This window comes from Spizellomyces punctatus (assembly GCF_000182565.1).
Source record: "Spizellomyces punctatus DAOM BR117 chromosome Unknown supercont1.8, whole genome shotgun sequence".
Taxonomy (NCBI): Eukaryota; Fungi; Chytridiomycota; class Chytridiomycetes; order Spizellomycetales; family Spizellomycetaceae; genus Spizellomyces; species Spizellomyces punctatus.
In genome coordinates, this window is record NW_015971544.1 from 1,398,888 (window position 1) to 1,421,855 (window position 22,968).

The window sequence follows — 22,968 nt, forward strand, 5'->3', positions numbered from 1 at the left end:
TCGGAGAAGCCAATGACTCCTATAATTATATCCAAAGGGTAAAACTTGTGCAGGATGTGGATCGTCATCTTTGCTGGAAGGCCAGAGGCGAAAGACATCAACAAATGGTCGCAAGGCATCAGAAGAAATATAGCAACTCACGGGAAAGTGCGCAACCATTCAATCTATTCACTTTCCATTTCCTGATGTACATGGCTGTAGGGAAGATATGCCCAATCAGGACAATTCTGCCAGGCATACGCTGTGAGGCCATCCCACTCTCCTGCAATCCAGCAGGTCAGACCGCAAAAGAAATCAACCGTGCAAAGGTATGCATCTTTTCTGCTCGTGGCCCCGCTTCCCATATTCCTATACATCGTTGTCCACATTGGCTTGAGTTCCTGTCGCAGCAGTGACCATTTTGGTTTGAATTCATTTCGTTTTGGAACAATGCGAGGCATGTTGCATCCATTGAAGAATATGTGGGTGACAAATTCAAAGTGGTCGAGAATGCATCATGATGTGCGCACACATCCCAATTGCTATGGTTAGGGTTAGGGTTACAGGGTGTCCCCACTGGGTTATTTTTCTCAAGTGTTCAGATTTGAAAGCAACCTTAATTAAAGTTGTTGAGAATGGTCTAAAATGAGGGAATATACAATAAAATAGCAAAGAGTTCAGTGATTTTTTAAAAACTTCAAGATTAGAGTTAGGGTTCCCTAACCTTAACCCTAACCCTAACCCTTAGTTGCTCCTGTCGGACTGCACTATGATGGCGGGGTTGACCCATAAACTGATTGTCTTGTTACATTGGAAATTGCAACTATTCTAGTGCATTTGGTAGGATTTCGCAGATGCGTTTGCCTATTCTCCTGGCATTTGATTTCTCAGTACGAATCTGAAGTGGTGCAGGAACGGTGCTGTGCAGCACGCTGAGATTTCTGAATATTCCCACCCTAGTGCCCAATCCGGTTGAGCATGCTGCTTTAGTTATATCTGGCTCATCGAATGATTGGATCCTTTCATATGAATTGATAGCATAGTGATCGTGACTATAGTAAGCAACGTCCTAATATGTGGAGGATATTTAGGTCATTGCGCATAGGGTTGTTTCAAAGATAGTCATCTTTCACCCATTCCCCCTATTTCGTGTGTTTATCCGACTTTGTTTATGTAAAGTATGTATGAGGTTCACATCTAGTCTACAATCTAAATTATGTCTAAACCGCTAGTCCACATCTAAATCTATTTAGATTGTATGCGCTACGAATGACTGTAGATGGTACAAATGCACCCATTTACGCAAGGACTCAAAGTTGCTCTTGAATCCTCCATATCCATCCAAAAAGGCTCCCACATACTGCTCCGTTAGTTCCGCTTCGTCTACCAATTCAGCGGAGGCCGCTATAGACCATGCTGCCGTCCCTAAATCGAACCTACAATCTCCAAAACCAGCGCTGCCCCAATCCACCGCTCCCACTGCGCGCCATTTTGTTAATGATGTTTGGTCTTGAACAAAGAGCACATTGGCCAGGACGGCATCACCATGCAGGAATACTAGTTTGGAGTTGCTGTCGTCCTTTCGGCCATATTCGTCTGGAGGATATTGCGCATAATGGATATGCTTTTGATCCCTTCTTCGCGACTTGTGTGACCAAGATCCCGCGTAATATTGTCGTTGACAAAATCCAGGCTGGCCTTCAACCAGTCTTGAGGACTGCTACTCGCGTGAATGCCACTGTCAGCAGGAAGTCCGAGGACAGGAACTCCTGTGAGCTCCCAATTGTGGATGATGCGAAGAGCCTCACCAAACTGGTACGCAATATGAAGGCGGGCTTCCGAAGATCCAGCTCGTATCCATCCGTCCGCCCCATTGTCGCCATCCACTCGCGAAACGATAGAGTGTCTTTCAATAATGGCGATGGGCGTTGGAATAGAAAGCGACTCGTTCGAAATCTTGGAAAGAGCCATGAGAATGCCATGCTCTTGTTCTATTTCGGCCGCAGAAGTCTCTGAGATTGGTTGCTTAACAACTAGCCGAGCACGAGGTGCGTCGATAAGGAACATTAAGGAATTTAGCCCCGCAGTATTCCTCTGGATGTCAAATTGGGAACCAGCGTGCGCAATGACGGCCGACAGAACAGCGTCGGAAAGTTCATTTCCAAGTGATGCTGCTCCATGGATTTCGGATGAATGAGTGCTTGTTGATTTGATGATACTACTAATACGTAATGCGAACTCTTCATCCCTGGGTATATCATGACCCCCGTTATGACGAAGATGAGTCAATTTCGTGGCCTCATAACGGCCGGCGAGAAGAGTATGGAACTCCTCACGTTCTCTTTCGCCAGAGATATGGATCGACGGAACTTGCCATCCACTCGTTGCTGTCTCAGTCCAGGCAGAGGGTACGTGAGGCGATGATAACGGAAGTCCAGAGAAAAGGATGCTGAAATTCCACTTGCGAGGGATGAGCGACTTTTCAGCCATTCGATCCATCAGTTCGACCACCATTGCTCCTTGAGAAAAGCCCAGTAGCGCATGGACGCGACCGTGCTTTTCGATCTCTGTCAGAACAAGGTGTGCTGTCTGAAATGCATCATCTTCCGTGATGTTGCCGTCGGATGGAAACCAGGAGTATCCTGTCATATTTGGGTAATAAATGCGAAGTTCTGCAGAAGCAAAGAAATTATGAGAACTTCGGATTACGTTCAATTCACTATTGTAGGTCCATGAACTTACGAGACGAAAATCCTTCGAAAGGACCTTGAAGGTAGATGAGTTCGACATCTGAGCCTAATGCCACAGATATTGCAGAAAGTTGATGGGCAAGATGGGCCGGATTCGACCCTTGCCCATGGAGACAAAGAATACGTATAGATTTCGGCGGGTTGTGCAAACTGTTCATCGAGGACTTCACAACATTAGCATTGTCCACCATCCGTGTGATGGCAAGAGCCATCTGCTCTAATGATGGCGCCGTAAACATCGTTTCGTGATTGAATCGATCAAGATCAAATTTTCTCCTAATCCTTTGAAGGGCGATAAATGCGTTCATCGAGTGACCGCCGAGCGAGAAGAACGACGAGGTGGGGGAAATCTGACCGGCGTCGGATTTAAGTACTTCAGCCCAAATCGACGCTAACTGCTCTTCAATTGTTGTCAATGGGCGGGAACCTTGATTTGATTGGATATCCAGCTTTGCAAGGGCCGATCTGTCCGTCTTACCGTTGATGTTGACAGGCATCTCGTCCAACGCTAGAAAAATAGAGGGAACCATGTAATGCGGGAGGCATTGTTGCGCAAATTGACGAACGCTCTCAACGTCTAGGTTTCCGGGCGTTACGAAGGCAACCAGGTATTTCTGGTCTTTTACGATCACGCATGAGCTCGTGACTTCGGGGTGTCGCAAGATGGAGCCAGCAACCTCGTCCAACTCAATCCGATAACCATTGAATTTTATCTGGTTATCCTTCCGTCCGAGAATTTCGAAATCGCCGCTTGGAAGTATACGCCCGAGATCGCCAGTCATGTACATTCGGCCCGGATTGAAAGGATTGGGAAGGAACCTGGCGGCACTTTGCTCGAGTAAATTCACATATCCGGGGGCGACACCTATTCCACCAACGTACATTTCGCCTACTACCCCCACAGGAACTCTTCCGTTCTGATCCAACAGATAGCATGAAGTATTCGGCAGCGGCCTGCCTACCGTCACCGTAGCGCCGGACTTGAGAGTTCCCATATGACTAAGAATTGATATTTCCGTGGGGCCGGTGACATTAATGAACCGCACATGTGGCGCCCATAAATCTTTAAGGGGTTGGGGACACATTTCCCCACCTACAGTCACATATTTCAAATTAGGATAGTCCAGTGGTGAGCCAAGGGTGGAGAGACCAGTTGGCGTCATGAACAACGCTGAGACTTTTTTGATTGATTCGCGAGCATCCTCTTCCCGTATCACCAAAGTGGCCCCATTACATAAAGCAGACCAAGTTTCGAGCTGGCACGCATCAAACCCGATTGCCATGAATTGCAATACCCGCGCTTTCTCATGATATCCGCTTTCACGGGACCAGGCAAAAATGGCATTGGCTGCACCGCCATGTGGTACAGGTACTCCTTTCGGTTTCCCGGTGGAGCCCGATGTGTAGACCACCATAAACGTGTCGGCTTCCTGTACGTGTGGTGCACCCGTTTGACGGAAGGTAGATCGTGCAGTCGTTGAGTCTACTGGCTTTTGTGTGGGACATCCGCAAAACGTCGATGCTGTTCGCTTTGCCCACTCCCAGAATGATTTGCGCGGTTTGCGAGATGTTTCAACTTTTTTGTTTCGTGGGGTATCAGTCGACATCGTTGGAGAACATGGATAAGCCCGTTTATCTCCTCCTGAGCGACCTTTAAACATCTCAGCGTTGCCTTTTCCTTCCTCGACGAGTGTAGTCTGACTATGTGCATCACTCAAGCTGTGTTCGACATAAATCACTGGGATATCCAAGTTCAGGTCGTGCACTGCTTTCGCATCAGCTTTCCTCGACACAATGCAACTGGCGTTCGCATCTTCCACCATAAACCTGATGCGCTCAGGCGGAAATTTAGAGTCGATCGGCAAAATTGCCCCGCCTGCCTTCAAAGCTCCCAGCAGTGCAACAGGGAATTCCAGGCAGCGCTGCATGATGACTGCAACACCGGAACCCGCCTTGAGTGTCCCAATCAAAGCCGCGATGGCATCTCCCCGTTCATTAAGCTCCCCATATGTCATATAGTCATTCCCATATTCAACCGCACGCCACTCAGGATGCTTTCTTGCGTAGGATTCAAAAGCGTGATGTACTATGGGGAAAGGGATTTCGACATGCTCGCCGTAGGAAAACTGGTCTATTAGCTTAACCTGCTGTGGCGATAGGTCCCAGAAGGCGCTACGTGCGTTCGCTGTTGGTCCGGTTATGTTATCCACAAGCTGCGTCATCGTGTAGTTGAATTCGTCAACAACCATTGAAGCTTGTGACCTTCCCATCCTCTCATAAAAAGCAGAAACGCGTAGCTCTTCCCCTAGCGGCGATAGAATAAGCTCGAATGAATAGTCGGAGAACGTTCCGTTGTTCCGGGGGTTCTTCGACGACAGTTTGAAACGACTATCCTTGGTGGTATCGGCCTCTCCGCTGTTGGGTATGTTTTGGAATGCGAACAGCGTGTTGAAGAGTTTGTTTTCTGCTGTTACCTTGCCCCAGCTTTGGATATCCACTAAACTAGCATGCCCAAAGGAAAGCATGGAGGCATATTCATCATGAATGCCCTTCAAGACGTCAATCACGCTTCGGTCGTCGAAGCGCACCCGACATGGCACCGTGTTGATGAGTGGTCCAACAATCCTAATTGGAGTACATACATGTAGATAATTAGCTACGATTCCAATTTCAATAAGAGAAAGTGGAATGCAGATGTAAAAACGTACTCATTCGCGCCCTGTACTGATATATCCCGTCCAGAGAGAACCTGACCAAAAATGATATCGCTTGTTCGCAAGTATTTACGAAGTGTGAACGCCCATGTACATTTGAGAATCGCCGCAACTGTGACGCCAGCCGTTCTTGCAGCCTCCTGTAGCTGAGCCATTGATAACGGACATGCAACGTCAATTGGAGCGTCCTCATCCAATGGGCAGCCCCCTAATAAAAGCTCTGGTGCCGCCACAGTATCCACGAGGTAATCACGCCAAAAGGTTTCAGCTGCGTCCAGATCTTGTGAGTATATGTAATCGACGGCGGTACGGAAACTCGGTCGTTTGGTAAGTGGCAACCCATTCACCGCTTTCAAGAAGTCGTGAGTAATCAGTGGCATTGAGAAACCGTCATATAATGCGTGATGTATCGTCATTAAAACATGATACTCTTCGCGAGCACGAACTAGCGTCAGTCGCACCCATTGCTTATCCGAAACTTTGAATCCGCGCTGTTTGTCTTGCTTCAAGAAGTCCGATATATCCGTAGTAGCAGCTTCCTCGAACAAGGGTTGGGCTTCATGCAAAACAATTTGACATATGCCATCCGAGGTCGATGCAAAGGCAGTACGCAGAATGTCATGAGTGGCGACGAGAGTGTGGAAAGCTTTGCTTAGCGCCGATGGTTCAGTCACACCAGGTGCCACATCGAGAAGAACCTGGTTAACGTACGCTCCGGGATCACGCATCGTTGTCATCACCATGCCGGCCTGCCCGGGCATTGGCGGGAATGCATCGAACTCGCCATTTAGCCGCACGGAGGGTGCCCAAATGTTTGCGATTTCCTCGTACGCCCTTTGACTGATGATGCTGTGTTAAAACCCATACACACAGTAAGATCAATAAAACGTGACAATACCTGATCTTCGCAGCAGGCCAGGTATGAGCTGCCTTCGCGACCTCTGTTTCGCTAGGGGACTCTTCAAAATATGAAGCGAGGCGGGCTAATGTAGGGGTTTTGAATATCTGCTGTGTAGTTAGGATGATCCCTTCCTTCTTACACAGGGCGACAAGGCGCATCGCTGACATGGAATCACCCCCGAGCTCGAAGAAGGAAGTGTTTCTACTAATTAGCTCGAGCGGTTTGTTCAAAACCTTAGCCCATAGGGCAGCCATCTTGATCTCCATAGGAGTGGCAAGGTACGCACGCTCCATCTTGAGCTCAATTTCAGCCAGGGCTTTCTTATCAGTTTTTCCATTCACGTTGGTTGGCATCGCGTCCAATCCGCAATACACAGCTGGTCTCATATAGGGCGGTAAATTCTCGTCCACTACCGCGCGTATCTCTGCAATAATAACATCGGATGGGGTGAAGAAGCCAGCTAAATACGTGCCATCCTTCACAATAACAGCTGCTGTAGCAACCCGCGGATGTTTAATGATAGCTGCCGCCACTTCGTCCAGCTCGATGCGATAGCCTTTCAATTTTACTTGGTCATCTTTACGTCCAAGCAACTCATATTTACCATCGGGCAAGACTCGCCCGAGATCCCCTGTCTTAAACATCAAAGGCCCGTGATGGCGTAAATCATGAGGAACGAATCGCTCCGCAGTCAGTTGCGGTAAATTAACATAACCGTGTGCGATACCCCAACCACCCGTATACAACTCGCCAACGACTCCCACCGGGACTGGCCTCATTCGTTCATCCAGGACATGCGAGCATGAGTTGGGGATGATTCTGCCCAGAGTAATCGGCTCTTCAGGGAATAATCTGCCAATATGCGCCAAGATTGACACCTCAGAAGGTCCTCCACCATTAATGAAGACGACATGTTCCGACCACAGGTCTTTCAATTCCTTCGAGCATGCCTCTCCAGTAACAACCATGTTCCTCAGGTTAGGGAACTCGGATGGTGAACCTAGCTGAGACAAACCAGTCGGCGTAATCATAAGTGAATCCACGTTACATAGCGTATCCATCACCTGATCGTACAAAACGAGCGTCGAGCCACTGCTGAGCGCTGACCAGGTCTCCCATGCACACGCATCAAAACCGATAGCCATAAACTGAGCCATACGAGATCGTTCATGACAACCAAGGAGAGGGGCACAAAACAGGATAACATTCATGGCGCCAAAGTGAGGTACAATTACGCCTTTAGGGTTTCCCGTTGATCCTGAGGTGTAAACGACCAAAAATTCATCGGCACCAGTTGGCATATGCTTCTCCATACGTTCAAAACCATGTCGATCTTTTGATCTTCTATCCACATATACGACGGCCCTATCCAGGCTAAAAGGTCTATCGCCTTGCCCTTCTTGCATGACGATAGCGCATACATCCGAGTCTTGCAAGATATAGGTGATTCGATGTTCGGGGAACTTGGCATCGATCGGAACAACAGCGGCACCAGTCTTTAGAACGGCTAGTAGGGCAATAGGAAATTCAAGACAGCGCTGCATAATAACAGCAACACGTTTTCCAACACGTGCACCCAGAGAAGCGAGTTGACCGGCAACTGCTTCACCGCGCTCGTTGAGCTCGCCATATGACAAGCACTCGCCTGCGTGTTCAATAGCAATCCAGCTAGGGTGCTGTTTACTACGAGCTTCAAAATTCTGGTGAACTACTTCGTGTGGATCCACCTTCGGCCCCACGCAGAGTTTCTCAAGGGCAAGGGTTTGCGAAGGAGACAATTCCCACATGTCTTCAGCCTTCATCATACAGTTGTCTTGAATTGTTGCTTCTACAAGCCTGCTAACTGTGAAATCGAATTCGTCCAACAACATAAACGCTTGAGATTCCTCCATATTCCGAGATTGATAGAAGCCGCTGATACGGAGGATCTTATCTTCTGGATGGAGAACTAACTCGAAGGGGTACTTCGACATGGACCCGCCGGAAGTGCTCGCAAAATCGGGTGTCCGCATGATCTGCTCCACTGCATGCTCGTTTTTCACAGGAAGGTTTTGAAAGACAAATAGGGTTTGGAAAAGCGAAACATCTGCTTGGACCCCAGCGTACCGTTGGATGTCCACTAGACCCGTATGCGTGTGAGGTAGCATTTTGGTATGGTCTGCTTGCAAACATTTCAGAATGTCCAAAACACTACTCGAATCAGAGACATTGATGCGGCATGGTACTGTATTGATTAAAGGTCCAACAATCCTAGCAGCACAGATGTTAGTTCTCATGCAGCACCAGCAATGGAACCACCTCGGAACTTACGCCTCTACACCTTCCACAGGGATATCACGTCCGGAAAGCACTTGACCAAAAATCACGTCATCTACACGCAGATACTTCCGTAGGGTAAACGCCCAGGCGGCTTTCAACAGCACAGCCATTGTGACTCCCGCAGAGCGCGCGGAGGTTTGAAGAACGTCGGTAGAAGTAGAGCATTGATGGAAAATGGGTGATGGCATTTCATCTTTAGCGGGAGCTCCACAGCGAAGGTTCAAAGGCGACGGACGAACGATGTCCGAAAGGTAGGCGCTCCAAAATTTCCGGCTTTCAGCCATATCCTGAGCAAAAACATAGTCCACGACAGTGCGGAAACGAGGCCTATCGAGGAGCCTTTCACCGACGTATGCTTTGATGAGGTCATCGCATATAATAGGCAATGACCATCCGTCATACAAACTATGGTGAATCGCCATCACCACGAATTGCCTAGGGATGGGTAGGGACGAAGATACCAACGCTAAGCGAACCCAATGAGTGTCTTGAAGAGTAAAACCACGCAGCTTATCAGACTCGAGATATGTGGTGAGTTCCGGTACACTGACGATATCCACCGTTGCCGTGGACTCGCCATGTGTGATCTGGCACAGACCCGCGGTCGAGGTCGAGACAAAGGTGGTTCGCAATATGTCGTGCTGCTTTATGACCACCCAAAATGCCGTTTCCAGTTGGCTCACAGATATTGTACCCTCTACTTCGAAAATAATATGAGCAAGGTACGAAGAATTGTCTTGTAATGTAGCTGCAATCATTCCACTTTGCAACGGTGTGGTAGGAAACACTTCGTACTCGTTCCGGATGTTTAGCTTTGGCAAGAAGTCCGTTGTGATTTCAGCCAAAGTCTCGCGGCTGAAGAAGCAACAAATACACGGTGAGTTTGTGTATGTCATAAGGTAATGAATGGTATGACTCCCACCTGACACAAGCAACTGGCCAAGCTATTGGAATGTACTCCGTAGAGACGGACTTGAGTATCGCTGCCATGTCCGCCAACAGAGGTTTTGAAAAGATCACCGTTGAAGAAAGACTGGAACACCCGTGTTTCTTGGCCTTCGCGACCAAACTGATCGCAGATAACGAGTCACCACCAAGGGCAAAGAAGGAGCTATCCCTTCCAATGAGCTGGATCTGCACTCCAAGGATCTCGGACCACAATTTTGCCAGTTGCCGTTCAGATTCGGTTTCAAGGTCATCTACTTGCATGCGCATATCAAGCTGTGCAAGTGCCTTCTTATCGGCCTGTGGGATGCCAAACAATACTTCAGAAAAACAGTCCAAATAAAAATGCTCGTATCTGCACCAACCTTTCCATTCGCATTTGTCGGCATGTTAGTCAGGCCATGAAAAACGGCAGGCATCATATACCTGGGGATTCGGCTAGCAAGAATGTCGCGCAATTCTTGCACATCAACCGTGTCCGGTGTGAAAAATCCAACCAGATAAGAGCTATCCTTCACGATAGCAACCGCTGCGCTCACTTGAGGATGTTTCATCATTGCGGCAGCAATTTCGTCTAATTCGATGCGGTATCCCTTGAACTTCACCTGATCATCTTTGCGGCCAAGTATACCAAAACTCCCATCCGAAAATATGTACCCCATATCTCCTGACTTGAACATTCGCGAATCAGGAATGAACGGGTCCGGTAGGAACCGCTCCTCGGTTAGCCTCGACAGATTGCTGTATCCAGGGGAGATACCGACACCGCCGATATAAATCTCACCCACCACCCCAATTGGAACTTGTCTGTGTTGAGCATCCAATATATAGCAACTGGAGTTCGGAATTGGCCGGCCAATTGTGACTTCGTCGTCTGGTTTGAGCAAAGCAAGGTGCGATATGACGGAAACCTCAGATGGACCGTATATATTGTTGAACACAACGTGTGTTGCCCATATGTCCTTCAGCTCTCTTGGACAGTGCTCGCCACAAACCGTAACCGCTTTTAAACAGGGGTAATCTTCGGGCTTTCCAATCTTCGAGAGTCCGGTGGGGGTAATAAAGAGTGTAGTAACGGAAGAAATAGTTTTGAATGCATCTTCTTCACGCAGGACAAGAGTTGCGCCATGATTCAAAGCGGACCATGTTTCCAATTGGCATCCGTCAAAACCAACCGCTAAGAACTGAGCAATTCGAGAACCTTCCACACATCCGGGATGGTTACGGTAGTGGTTTATTACGTTTGAAACACCAATATTAGGAACGGGAACACCTTTTGGTGCGCCAGTTGATCCAGATGTATACAAGAAGAAAAAGGTGTCTGATCCAGTAGCGCAGTGTCGATCTGCTGGCGTGAAGTGCCGGGGAGAGGATTGAAGTTGCTTCATGTCGACCCATAAGAGTTCAATATCATGGAGTGACAGTGCTTCTATCTTCCCTGTGCATTGGGTCGAAAGGATTAACGTAGCTTGTGAATCACGCAGAATATACTGAATGCGGTCCGCCGGAAACTGGGCGTCCAACGGGACGAACGCCGCGCCAGTTTTCGCTACTGCCACCATCGACAATGTGAACTCGAGGCTTCTGGACAATACAATGGCCACACGATGATCCTTAGTCACTCCCTTCGACGCTAGCTGCGCGGCCAGCGTGGTGCTGAGACTATCTAGCTCGGCATAAGTCAAGAATTGATCTCCATACTCCACGGCCCGGGTTTCTGAGCACTCCTGCATGATCTTTCGGAAACCATCAATCACAACGTCATATGGTAAAGAGACTGTCCCTCCGAAGTTAAACTGTGAGATCAATGAGGATTGATGCTCAGATAAATCCCATAGCGAATCATCCTTGATGCTAACATTCGCAGACGCTACGAGCTGGGAAATTGTGAAGTCAAATTCATGCAGAAGGCATCCGATTTGGTTGTTGGCGACAATCTCAACGCTACTTCCTGAAATAGTTATGAAAAATCGCTCGCTATCCCCAAATTCGCGGGAAATCACGACTGTAAAAACAGAGGACTGTGCGTCCGATGGATTCGTGTCGGAATAGGTTCTAGTAGTGGGCTCGGGTGTATCGACGTAAACCAGTGTCGTGTCGCCGCAAGCCTGCCCCGTACGTTCTTTATTCGCACTGTGATAACAATGTCGAATAGCTGATAAATCAAGATTTGCAGTTTTTCGCCGAATGCGATCAATATTTTCATCGACGAATCTCAAGAAATCAGCAATGGTCTGTTCCGAATCAGGAAAGCGCACCCGACATGGGATAGCAAACGAAGCGCCATTGTTTCCCCTAAACAAATTTGGTGAATGAGAATCATAGCTATGGGAACCGCAGTTTCCATTTAGACTTACGAAAATACAAGATCGGGATCGCCGAAAATGATATCGTCAGCGCAAAGATATTTGCGCAATGTCGCGGCCCAAGCTGCTTTGAATAAAGTAGGCAAGTGTACTCCGATCTGCCCGGCGAATGAACGCAACTTGTTGGCACTGGTCTGCAACGGGATAGTGAACGACTGGGGTTCATTGTTATATGCGGACAGGTATTTGGCGTTGTGCGGCCGAAGCTCAGCTTGCCCGAAGGGAGGTCGCGAAGATAGTCTTCCAACAAAGCGGTATCTGAAGGCTTTACTTCGGCAGTAGATACAGTAGGCAGAATAAACGGAGTTGCAGCTCTTATGGAATTCTCTAGCAGTGTCTGGAGCTGATCTTGCATACTCTGGATAGTGGCCTCATGGAAGAGATTCTTATCGTAGTTGAAGAACCCCATTAGTGCTCCGTCGGGGCTCTTCGTATACTCAATTAACATCTCGAATGGGGCAAGACCTTCGGGCCGCTCATCTGGTTGATGTCTCGACAGAAGATGAGAGTTTTGCTCAACCAACATAAACGTGAAGAACGGATGTCGTCCGGGTAATCGAGAAGGCATCTCCGTGGTAACGACTTCTTCGAAAGGAAGAAGCTGGTTGTCGAATGCCTCCAAAATGGTACCCCTAACAGCTGCAACCACTTCCGAAAATGTATCCAATCCGGTGAGATCTGTGCGTAAAACCAGCTGTGGCAATTATGCAGTTAGCAAGAATTTCCCTTGAATGTAAGCACAAGGAGATTCATACCGTATTCACGAAGAATCCAACAATGCCTTCCAACTCTTTCACTCCCCGGTTTGCACTCACAGTACCGATACAGATGTCCAAGCTTCCAGTGTAAGAGGCAAGAATTATTTTTAGAGCACTTATCATAACCATGAAAACGGATGCGTTTCGAGAAGTAGCATATTCCTCAAGTTGGGAGGCCAGTTTTGCCGGAATGGAAAAGGCGGCGCTGCCACGTAAGATTTTATGGACTGAACCAGAATGCACTTTGTCATATGGGAACTGCAAGACCACAGTGTTCGCAAGCTTCTCTTTCCAGTACGCCGACTGTTTTTGAAATATAGTATTGGGAATAGTCTTTTCCCAAGCGACATAATCCGCGTATTGATAAGGTACCGACAAGTCCCTCCTCTCGCAAAGAGCGGTGAGCTCCTCTTGTACAAGGTTGATACTCCACCCATCGAACACGATATGGTGAACCCCTAGAACTGGGAAAGTATTCCGGAACAATGTGAGCCAGCCGATTGAGAAATACTGATACAATCGATCACTTACCCACGACGCAACTAAGAGTATCCAGCTCAACCACCGAGAAACGCGCAACTGGCCCGTTCTTCAGATCAAAAGGCGTACTGTATTCGTGATTTATTATTGAACAGATTACATTGGCTTCACTCAAATCCAAGGAATTGATGACCCGGATATCGGATGCTGCGGCTTCTAATTCGAGTACGTGAACTTCAAGATTCCCATCGTTGTCAGTCCCAAAGGTGCTATTCAAACTGTCATGTCGTTGTTGCAGTTCTCTGATGGCATTTACAACTTCGGATGAGGTATGGCCTTCTATAGGAAAGGCTTGCACAATGTGATAATTGCAGCTTTCGGGGTTCTGTAGTTGATAGAGCCACATACGCTCCTCATGCGGAGAAGCGCCTCTAACATCCGCTCGCGGTTGCAGTGTGATTTTCGGCAAACTTACACTATCAGTGTCAGATCGAACGGCTTCAATGCGAGCAGCGAGTGCCGAAATAGTTGGACAGTCGAATACATCCGCCAACCGCAGTCCCACGTAGTTCATATCAGTCTTCAGTCTTCCCAAGACTTTTGCCGCCGCTAGAGAGTTCCCGCCGACTTCAAAAAAATTGGTACGGACATCAATCTGATTGCCTGATTGCAAGACTTCGTTCCATAATTCAGCAATACGTTTTTCGGTATATGAGTTGGGTAAATTTTGATCTCCGGCGGCTTTCTCGATTACTGGTGCGGGCAACTGTGCCTTGTCCAACTTTCCATTACGGGTCAGCGGTAAAGACGGCAATTGAATAAAGGTTGAAGGTACCATATACGGAACGAGGAATTGAGCACAGTGCTGCCGAAGATTTGACGTGTCCATTTGCAAGGCAGTTCCTTCTATTAAAGTCCTCATCACTACGTAAGCAACGACTCGATCCTCTCGCAACTGTACAGTAACGGCTGCAATATCGCGATGAGCGGCTAGTACTGACTCGATCTCCCCCAGTTCGATACGGTAACCGCGAAGTTTGACTTGCGAGTCGATTCGTCCCAGATGTTCGATGCTACCATCAGAATGCATTCTGACCAAATCATTAGTCTTGTAGAGTCGCTCCAATGCTTCGTCTCCGGTACAAAGATGATTGCAAAGGAACGTCTTTGCGGTCAATTCTTCTCGATCTAGATATCCTCTTCCGACCTGCACACCAGCTATGTACAGTTCGCCGGGCAACCCGATTGGTACGGGTTGGAACGTTGAGGGATGCAGTACGTAATGTGCCAGATTTGGGAGCGGATATCCAATGCAATTCAGATAGGTATCTTGCGATAGTACGGTAACGGACGTGAAGACAGCGCACTCGGTCGGACCTTAGAGCACAAGTCGTTAGAGTCCAAGGTCAAATTTCGCAAACCTGATCATGCAAGGCAAAGCTACCGTATGCGTTCACTATCTTAATTCCCGCTTTCATGAAGGAGTTCACAGTCGAGCGAAGATACCCTTCCCCGCTGATATGGATTGTGCGTAGCGTCTGTGCGGCTCTGATGGGATCCAATAGAGGCATTGCGCTCGGTGTTAGTCCCATGACGTCAATCTGATGCTTTTCTACCAATGCCGTGAGATCCTGCAAAAGATCCTGTTTACTGACAACGTAAAGGGTGGCGCCATACGTGAAGGGAATAAGAAGATCAGCGATGCTAACATCTAAAGCAGAATAACAGTTGCGTTACATCGGATGGGAAGTCACATAAAGCGATTTTGTTATATGAACTCACCAAACGTATACTGAAAGAATCCTAGGTATCTAGAAACAGAATCGATAAAGTCCGGCATTATCGTCTTTGCCATGTTGAAGGTACATCGATGGTCCAATAAGCACAGCCTTCGGAGTTCCCGTTGTGCCCGAGGTGAACAGGCAGTAGGCAAGGCTTTCCGGTTTCAAACCAACCTCGGCGTTATCAATGTTCTTGGAAGGTACTCTCTTCAGATCTCGCTGTAAGTGGTCATCATCCCAATTTAATTGTAGCAAGTGCGCGAACTCTTGGCGCCCTTCGCCGACGAAATGATGCAACTGTTGATCCTCAGTAAAAAGAAACCGAATTCTCGTATCCTTCACCATGTGCAACATCCTTCCTGGGGGAGCTTCGGTATCTAATGGTACATAGGCACCACCAGCTTTCCAGATCGCGAGAATGGAGATGGCAATACGGTGGCTTCTTGACAAGCAAATACCGACGATTTCTTCCCGTTTCAGGCCTTGGGAGCGTAGATATCTCGCCAGTTTATTTGCCTCGTCATTAACTTGTCCATAAGTTAGCGTGATGTCTCTGAAGATCACAGCCGGAAAATGTGGTTTCTTCGCAGCCGTGCTTTCGAATATACTATGAAGGAGCGCTGATTCATCTAAGTGTCGCCTCCCACAGTTAAAATCGTGAACCACAAGCTTTCGTTCCTCAGCAGGCATGGTACTACTCAAGGTGTCAAGCGAATCCGTGTCCGATTGCATTGCAATTACAGTTAGAATTGATTGCAACTGTAAGAGAAGCCTTTCCACTGTTCCCCTCAAGTACAGGTTGCCATCAAATTGAACAGTCCATTCAATAGCTCCTTCCTCCTCACATGTGAAATGGAATATCATCTCCAGCGGAGATAACCGGTCGTCCACGGGCATCGGACCCTTGTGCGCAGCTGGGGACTCGAAAGTACTCTGGAGGACTTGTCCGGTACCAGTCAGTTCAATCAGCATGAACTGGTGCAGAGGGTGACGACCAGGTAAACGTGGCGGGTTGACGGCTGCGAGGACGTCGGAGAACGGGAGTTGCTCATTGTCAAAAGCGTCGAGACATGTTTTTCTGGCTCGATCCAGGACATCATTGAAATTCTTGCAGTCAGATATGTTTATACGGAGAGCTAACTTGTTCCTCACGTGGTCGGATGTTTCCACGGTTGAGACTGAGCCAATACAGATGTCCTCGCTCCGCATCCATCGGCTCATAAGCACATTCAATGCACTGAGAATCACAACAAAGGGGGATGTCTGTTTCGTTGAGGCATAGTAGACAATGGCGTTCGATAGCTCCAAGGAAAAACTGAATTGATGATATCTCATCGACGGGATATGTGCCTCTCCGTTGTGCGCTTTATCAGTTGGAAAAGGGCAGGAAGGCGCCTTTTTCAACTGCTCCGCCCAATACGCCGTCTGCACTACCGAGGAGATGAGAGACTCGCATGTAAGCTGCTCAACATTGGGGAGCATCATCTTGGTCAGCGTAGCGCGTAATTGCTGGGCACAAGACTCTGCCGTGTCCGGGAAGGTACAAGGATCGACCGAGATACGGCCGGTGAACGCGGCGGATGCTGAATCCAAGATCTCGAGGCGGATGTCGGAGTCCGATGGGAGATGTGATGACAAGCTGCAACGTGCGAGTCATGAGAACAAGCTAGGTCAACAAGCAGCCATTAAAACGAACCTTGCATCGCGGAGAAGAACGGTAAGAGAATGGGGAGTCTCAGAAATAAGTGCAGCCGTCTTTTTTGCGATTTGCTTGATCGTCCATCCGACCGTAGCTTGCATGTTGAGTGGTTCGCACTGGACTACCTGTGGCTTTGTGTCGATCGAATCGGTAGCAAAGCGCTTGATAAGGGTGATGGAGAGAGGTCTCTCGTGCTGGCGGTTCAAAACAATGACCAATGCCGCCAACGCATAGATGAGAAGATTGTTGATTTCATTCGTACAGTCCTTCTTGACGCGAAGTTCGCTCAGGATATCGGAGGTAAGCGTGAAGTCGGCTTGTAAGGGTGCAATCGGGTGCGATCTTTTTCGCATAAAGGAGTTATGGGTCATTAGTAAATGCAATAGGTCAAAGCGCATTAATCGTCATACCCAGCGTCCGAAGCTGCGTCGATCTCGACGTCGAGTGCTTCAAAGCCTTTGGGCGCCATAATGGCAGATGAGGTGCTGTAGGGAAGGACTTGGCTCGTTGAATGACGGACAGTGTGCCAGGACTTCAAGTTAAATCGAACGGACTGTCACCATCACGGCCGCCCAAGCGCAGTTTTTTTTTTTTGTCCTTGGTTTTTTGATTTCCTTTCTTTGTGTGCTTTATCGTTGTAGGTTAGAAGAGTATAGCAGTAGGGCAAATTTGCCCCGGCGACCTACCGGACAGTCATAAGCATCTTTCGATTCAAATTTCGCTTTCTCTCCTGGCTTCAACCGTATAATGGGCAATGCATCATAAAGAACCCTTGGATAACTCTCTACAATTGAATTCTCTTCAATATCCCATCGAGCCCCCTCCAAGAAAATTCCATTGATGTAAGCGCCTTCTTCCGGCCGTACCCCAGCACTGCGGGTAGGCCGTACTTGAAACTCAAACGTCAACAAGTCGATGGGAATGGTGTACTTCCGGGCATAGTTTTGCAAGCATCCCGTAAGAAAACTTTGGGTGAAAAAGAATGCACTGAGCCAAAAGACTGTCTTCTGCCAGCAAAAAAGACCAAAAAGCCCATCGAAGTACATCGGCTGAAGATGGAGTGTCGGAGTTGCCGCGTGGACTTGCATGACTGTGCCACACCGAAAAGCTCGCCTTATTTAATTAGCTGTCCGTCCCCAGCAAATTAAGTGGCTTAGTCCCGCGATCTGCCAGCTTTGATCGTTTTGCACCCCATGTGAGCAATCACTTTTGATAAGTTGGGGCTGCTCAGGCACCGCGCAGCCCATTCCCCGGTCAGCAAAACCTCCGGAAAAGTGCCGTTTTTTTGGATGTTGGCGGAATCTTTGCCATATCGCATTTGCTCCATGAGAATGTCGACCTTCTTCTACCCAAATTTACCAAATTGCCTGTTTGAATGTATTCGTGGCTGCAACAGAAGCTATTGGAATGGGCTAAAAATGTCGACCTGTTGCTCGTCTCTCTGCTTGTGGTTCCTCTTCTTTGGGATCCCCTCAGTGCCAGCAGAAGGGTGACCCATCCTTGTTTCTGCAATGGGCGAGACAAACGAAAGCAACTCGGCGTCTGCTCCAATGCTTCGCAAGGAACTTCGTCGCCCATTCTTGTCCAATGTCTTTCTCTCCTGGATCGACCCGTTCGTGAGACTGGGATATAAGAAGGCGCTTGATGAACAGGTTTGCCTTGATTATACTTGCTAACGATATAATACCGCTATTTCTTACCGCAGTCTTCATCGTAGGATCTTGGCTCACTTCCGAAAAGCCAGCAGGGTTTGTGCAATTGATCTTTGTTACGTTCATGTCGCTCGGTGGATCTGTTCGAATTGATTTTGTCTGTGATGCTAGCCGTCTCAGTCGCTAACGACCTCAGTAGTTTCTGGGAGCAGTACAAACGTTATACGGACCCTTTCGAAAATACTTTATGCACGCCACCAAGCCTCACGAAGTCGCTCGCTCTTCTCTACGCACCAAGATTGTAAGCCGTACAGCAACACCTTGCACACCCTGTACCTGTAGTAATCTATTCATGCTCATCACAGGGTATTGATTGCCCTCCTCCGTGCGATTGCTCTTGTCATCACTCTCGGGCTTCCTTTTGTCATGATTCCGCAAGTGTTGCAATATGTGAATCCTCAACCTGATGGCCCCAAGCTTTTCGTCGAATCTGGTGTTGCGATTGCATTCATTTTGTGCGCCCTCCAACTCGTCTTATCCCTGTGCTCAAATGGGGTACAAATGCTCGGGCTCGACCTTACTGTGGAAGCGACCGCAGTTTTGACTGATGCATTGTATGAGAAAACTCTTCGCCTCTCTCATAAAGCCCGCCTACAGTTCCCTGCTGGTCATATCATCACTCTCATCAATGCCGATGTCACCAAAGTTGCTACGTACTCGAACTTCATTAATCCAATGTGGACTGCTCCGGTGCATATAATTGTGTGCTGCGTTTTGCTTGGGAAACTATTGGGTCAAGTGGTCTGGGTATCCATCGGCCTGTTTGCTATCTTCATTGGTCTGCAAACACCATTAGGCGCAGGCTTTGGGAAGGCCGTGGGGGGCTACATGAAATCCATGGATGCGCGTATCAAGCTCCTTCGCGAGTTCCTGTACGGTGGGTGTGTCTCCTGGTAGATGCCCGCTTTTGGTTGGTGTTTCTAAGCTTCTGCATATGTGCTTTACAGGCGTCAAAGTAATCAAATACGCCGCTTGCGAAGACTACTTCTTTAAAAAGATTTCGGCAGCGCGCAAGATTCAGAATAAATCCTTCCGGTTGTTCTGTACGGTGATTTTCTGGCTAAGCAGCGTCAAGCAACTGCAGCAGGTCCTTGTGCCCGTCATCACGTTCGTCGTTTTCGCGGCAGTCGGAGGCGATATGTCTGGTTCCGCTCCTTTCTCCGTGCTTGGTCTATTTTCCACCCTTGCCACTCCTTTCTCCGACATTACCGATGTAGTGGCGTGAGTATGCGATCAATTCCTTAACATATATGATTTGATGATTTGACCCTGGATATTTGTTGGACAGAAATCTGAGTCAGTTCCTGGTGTCCATGCGACGCATTCAGTCATTGCTGCTTGCGGAGGAAGTCGAGCCATCACATCTCACGGGCCGCCTGGAGAAGGTTAAGAATATAGATGACGCAATTACGCTGCAAAATGCCTGTTTTTGCTGGGAATCGTCAAAGAACAGTGAGTCCGAAGCAGATGCAAAACCCCCATCGACTTTCCAACTACGAGATATGTCTATCAACATCCCGCGAGCCAGTTTAACCGCCATTGTAGGCGCTGTTGGAGCAGGAAAATCTTCTTTCTTTTCCGCTCTCGTGGGAGATATGCGTAGAACTGATGGCGAAGCCAATGCATATGGAACCATGGCCTATTGTCCCCAAGAACCTTGGATTATAACCGGTACCATCAAGGAGAATATCCTCTTCAATTCGAATGTGACGGACGAACGGCTTTCGAATGCTTTCTCTGTGTGCCAGTTGAATCGTGATCTGCAATTGCTGTCACATGGTGTCGATACACAGATTGGGGAGAAAGGTGTTAATCTGTCTGGGGGTCAGAAAGCTCGAGTTGCGCTTGGTATGTGATCTCACGTTGGAAGACAGACGGATTTTTATGTCCTGGACTGAAAGTCTCATCGTTGATTTGCAGCACGTGCCGTATATCGAGATGCAGATATATACCTCTTGGACGATCCAATCGCGGCCTTGGATGCACATGTCAGCAAAGAAGTGTTCGAGAAAACCATTTGCGGAGCTCTGCGAGGAAAAACTGTTTTGCTAGCGACGCATCAGCTACATCTTTTGCCAGAAGTGGACCACATCATTGTTCTTGAGCATGGAAGGATAGTTCAAGCGGGCACGTTCCCGAATTTGATGAGCGACAAAAATGGATTGCTCGCTCAGATGATGAAAGATTTCCATGTCGCTGAGGTGACTGCCTATGAAGACGCAGAAGAAAACGATGATGTAATCGAGACAAAAGATGAGCTAAATACGGCTCCAGCTACAACCCCATCTTCAAAGGCCCAAGGAATTGTTGCGGAGGAGCGTAAGAAGGTAAGAGACGTTGCCTTACTGTGATTTTACCGAATGAGTCCGACAATGTCGCATCCGCCTTGTAGGGACAAGTAACGGGTGCCACAATTGTATCCTACTTTAAAGCCGGAGGAGGGATCCCTTTCGCCTTTAATGTCATTTGCTCTACCATTCTCCTCATCGTTGCAAGCAGTGCCGTGCTTCTATCTCTTTCGTGGTGGTCAACCAATCGCTTTGGTTGGACTTCCTGGCAGTATATTGGATTTTACGCAGGGGTGGGCGTATTTTCCTCGGCCATGAGCAGTAAGTAGTTATGTTTGCAGAGTGCACTATACCATGGTCTCTCTTACCGACACAACCACTTTCCAATCGTTGCAAAGTGTGTATGAGTGGAGCCATCGCTTATGGGGGTTATAAAGCGGGACGTGCATTCCACCGATTGGCTATGAATGGTCTTTTACAGGCCCCTATGAGTTTTTTTGAAAGTCAGCCTGTCGGCAGGATTATAAGTCGCTTGACCACTGATGTTAAAGACGTGGTAAGTTCTGAATTTCTACTAAAAGTGGGCGCGACTAAATGCTTTTGCATTGGGCATGCAGGATCTTAATTTTCCAAATACATTTATCGACCTCTTTGCAACTGGCACAAATGTCATTTCCACCCTCATCGTTATTGTATATGCCAATCTCCTCTTACTCGGTGAGTGAAAGCAACCAAAAAAAGTTGCAGGATCTAATTGTCTCTCCCAAATAGTTTTACTTGCGGTGCTAGCATTCTTGTACTTCCTTCTCTTCCGCTACTATCAATCAAGTTTCCGCGAACTAAAGCGCCTGCAATCTATCATGAGGTCACCGCTCAGTGCACATGTATCAGAAACGCTGAACGGACTCTCGACGATCATGGCGTATAAAGTACATGACAAATTCATTGCCAATCAACGTTCGAGGACGGATCAGAGTAATCTATCCACTCTTTTCTATAACGCGACTCGACTATGGTTTTTGTTAAGGCTTGAAATACTGTCAACGTCGGTTGTCTTGGTTTTGGTTTTGGTTGCTCCCTTGAAGATTACGGACTCTAGTACCATGGCTGTGTCTCTTACATCGGCCATCTCGCTTGGTTCCGTGCTCATCCAGTTCTTTATCAATCTCGGGCGAGGCGAAGCGATGGTAGGTGAACTGAGTACGCAAGTAAAGGAAAAAGGGGCGGTCATATTGACGCTTTCCCTGTTTGTCTTCCCCCAGTTCAACGCTATCGAACGTCTCAACTACTACGCTAACGAATTACCCCGGGAGGCTCCTTCTGAGTTAGATAGTGATCCCAAAGGTTCCACTTGGCCATCCGCGGGAGCTATCGCTTTCAAATCCCTCCAACTAGGTTATGAATCACGCCCCGATCATCTTGTCATCAAGCACCTTGATCTCAGCATCAGACCCGGGGAGAAGATTGGCATTATTGGACGCACGGGATCAGGGAAATCCACTTTGGTGACTGCGTTGTTTAGGATCATAGAAGCGTCGGATGGCCTCATCGAAATAGATGGCCGGGATATTGCTAGTGTAGGTTTGAGGACGCTGAGGAAGGGGTTGCAAATGATCCCGCAGGAACCGACGTTATTCTCCGGGACTTTTCGTAGTAACCTTGACCTGGAATCTCGTTATACGGATGAGCAGATGTGGCAAGCTCTAGACCTGATAGGTCTGAAAACCTACATCTCCTCTCTGCCGGAGAAACTGGATGCACCCCTTACAGAAGGCGGCAGTAACCTTTCTGTGGGACAACGTCAATTGCTTTGTCTCGCCAAGGCGATCCTGGCAAATGCAAAGGTGTTGGTGATGGATGAAGCAACTGCTGCAGTTGATGCGGATGCGGATAAGAGGATCCAGCAATCGATCGCAACCACTTTTAAGGACACGACTGTGATCAGTATAGCGCACCGTCTCAATACAATTGCTGGCTTTGATCGGGTGCTGGTGTTGGATGAGGGGAAAGCGGTCGAGTGCGATGCTCCCTGGACATTATTGGAAAGGAAGGGGTCAGTGTTTGCGGAGCTGGTCGAGGCTACAGGATCTGCGAATGCCACAGCGGTGAGAGAAATTTCACATGCTGCATTCCAACAATTGGGGTCAAAAAGATAGATGGTGTGCAGCAAATAGAACAATATGGAACTCTGTATTGTGGGCAATGATTACGTCGTATGCCGGGGATACAATCTGCATTTTGCGTCGCAAACCCAATGGATGTGCGATGAATGCCAA

General features: G+C 48.1%; 2 protein-coding genes across 2 annotated transcripts; one reads left to right on the forward strand and one right to left on the reverse strand.

The window, feature by feature from the left end:
• Positions 1–1,122: 1,122 nt before the first annotated feature.
• On the reverse strand, positions 1,123–17,738 carry SPPG_09271 (amino acid adenylation domain-containing protein; the record flags this gene model as incomplete). The annotated part of the gene is made up of 17 exons (XM_016757428.1): positions 1,123–2,651; positions 2,722–5,354; positions 5,438–6,283; positions 6,342–8,594; positions 8,655–9,518; positions 9,586–9,908; positions 9,974–11,903; positions 11,966–12,041; positions 12,116–12,668; positions 12,730–13,196; positions 13,264–14,589; positions 14,657–14,923; positions 14,995–15,023; positions 15,079–16,632; positions 16,690–17,034; positions 17,103–17,245; positions 17,379–17,738. The coding sequence occupies 17 exons, from the start codon at positions 17,736–17,738 to the stop codon at positions 1,537–1,539; spliced, it is 15,084 nt and encodes a 5,027-aa protein (XP_016608025.1). The 3' UTR covers positions 1,123–1,536.
• SPPG_05362 (uncharacterized protein) lies at positions 16,161–22,968 on the forward strand. Its single transcript, XM_016753578.1, has 12 exons — positions 16,161–18,344; positions 18,410–18,440; positions 18,516–18,645; positions 18,710–19,281; positions 19,352–19,625; positions 19,693–20,252; positions 20,325–20,731; positions 20,797–21,013; positions 21,091–21,248; positions 21,310–21,409; positions 21,464–21,879; positions 21,955–22,968. Exons 1-12 carry the CDS (start codon positions 18,204–18,206, stop codon positions 22,846–22,848), a joined length of 3,900 nt encoding a protein of 1,299 aa, XP_016608026.1. The 5' UTR covers positions 16,161–18,203; the 3' UTR covers positions 22,849–22,968.

What these genes read in the sequence shown, in the direction of transcription:
- SPPG_05362 (XM_016753578.1), top strand. Translation starts at nt 18,204, where the DNA reads ATGGGCGAGACAAACGAAAGCAACTCGGCGTCTGCTCCAATGCTTCGC. An exon ending in GACATTACCGATGTAGTGGC is followed by an intron (nt 19,626 to 19,692) that starts GTGAGTATGCGA and finishes TTTGTTGGACAG; the next exon opens with AAATCTGAGTCAGTTCCTGG. An exon ending in GAAAGCTCGAGTTGCGCTTG is followed by an intron (nt 20,253 to 20,324) that starts GTATGTGATCTC and finishes GTTGATTTGCAG; the next exon opens with CACGTGCCGTATATCGAGAT.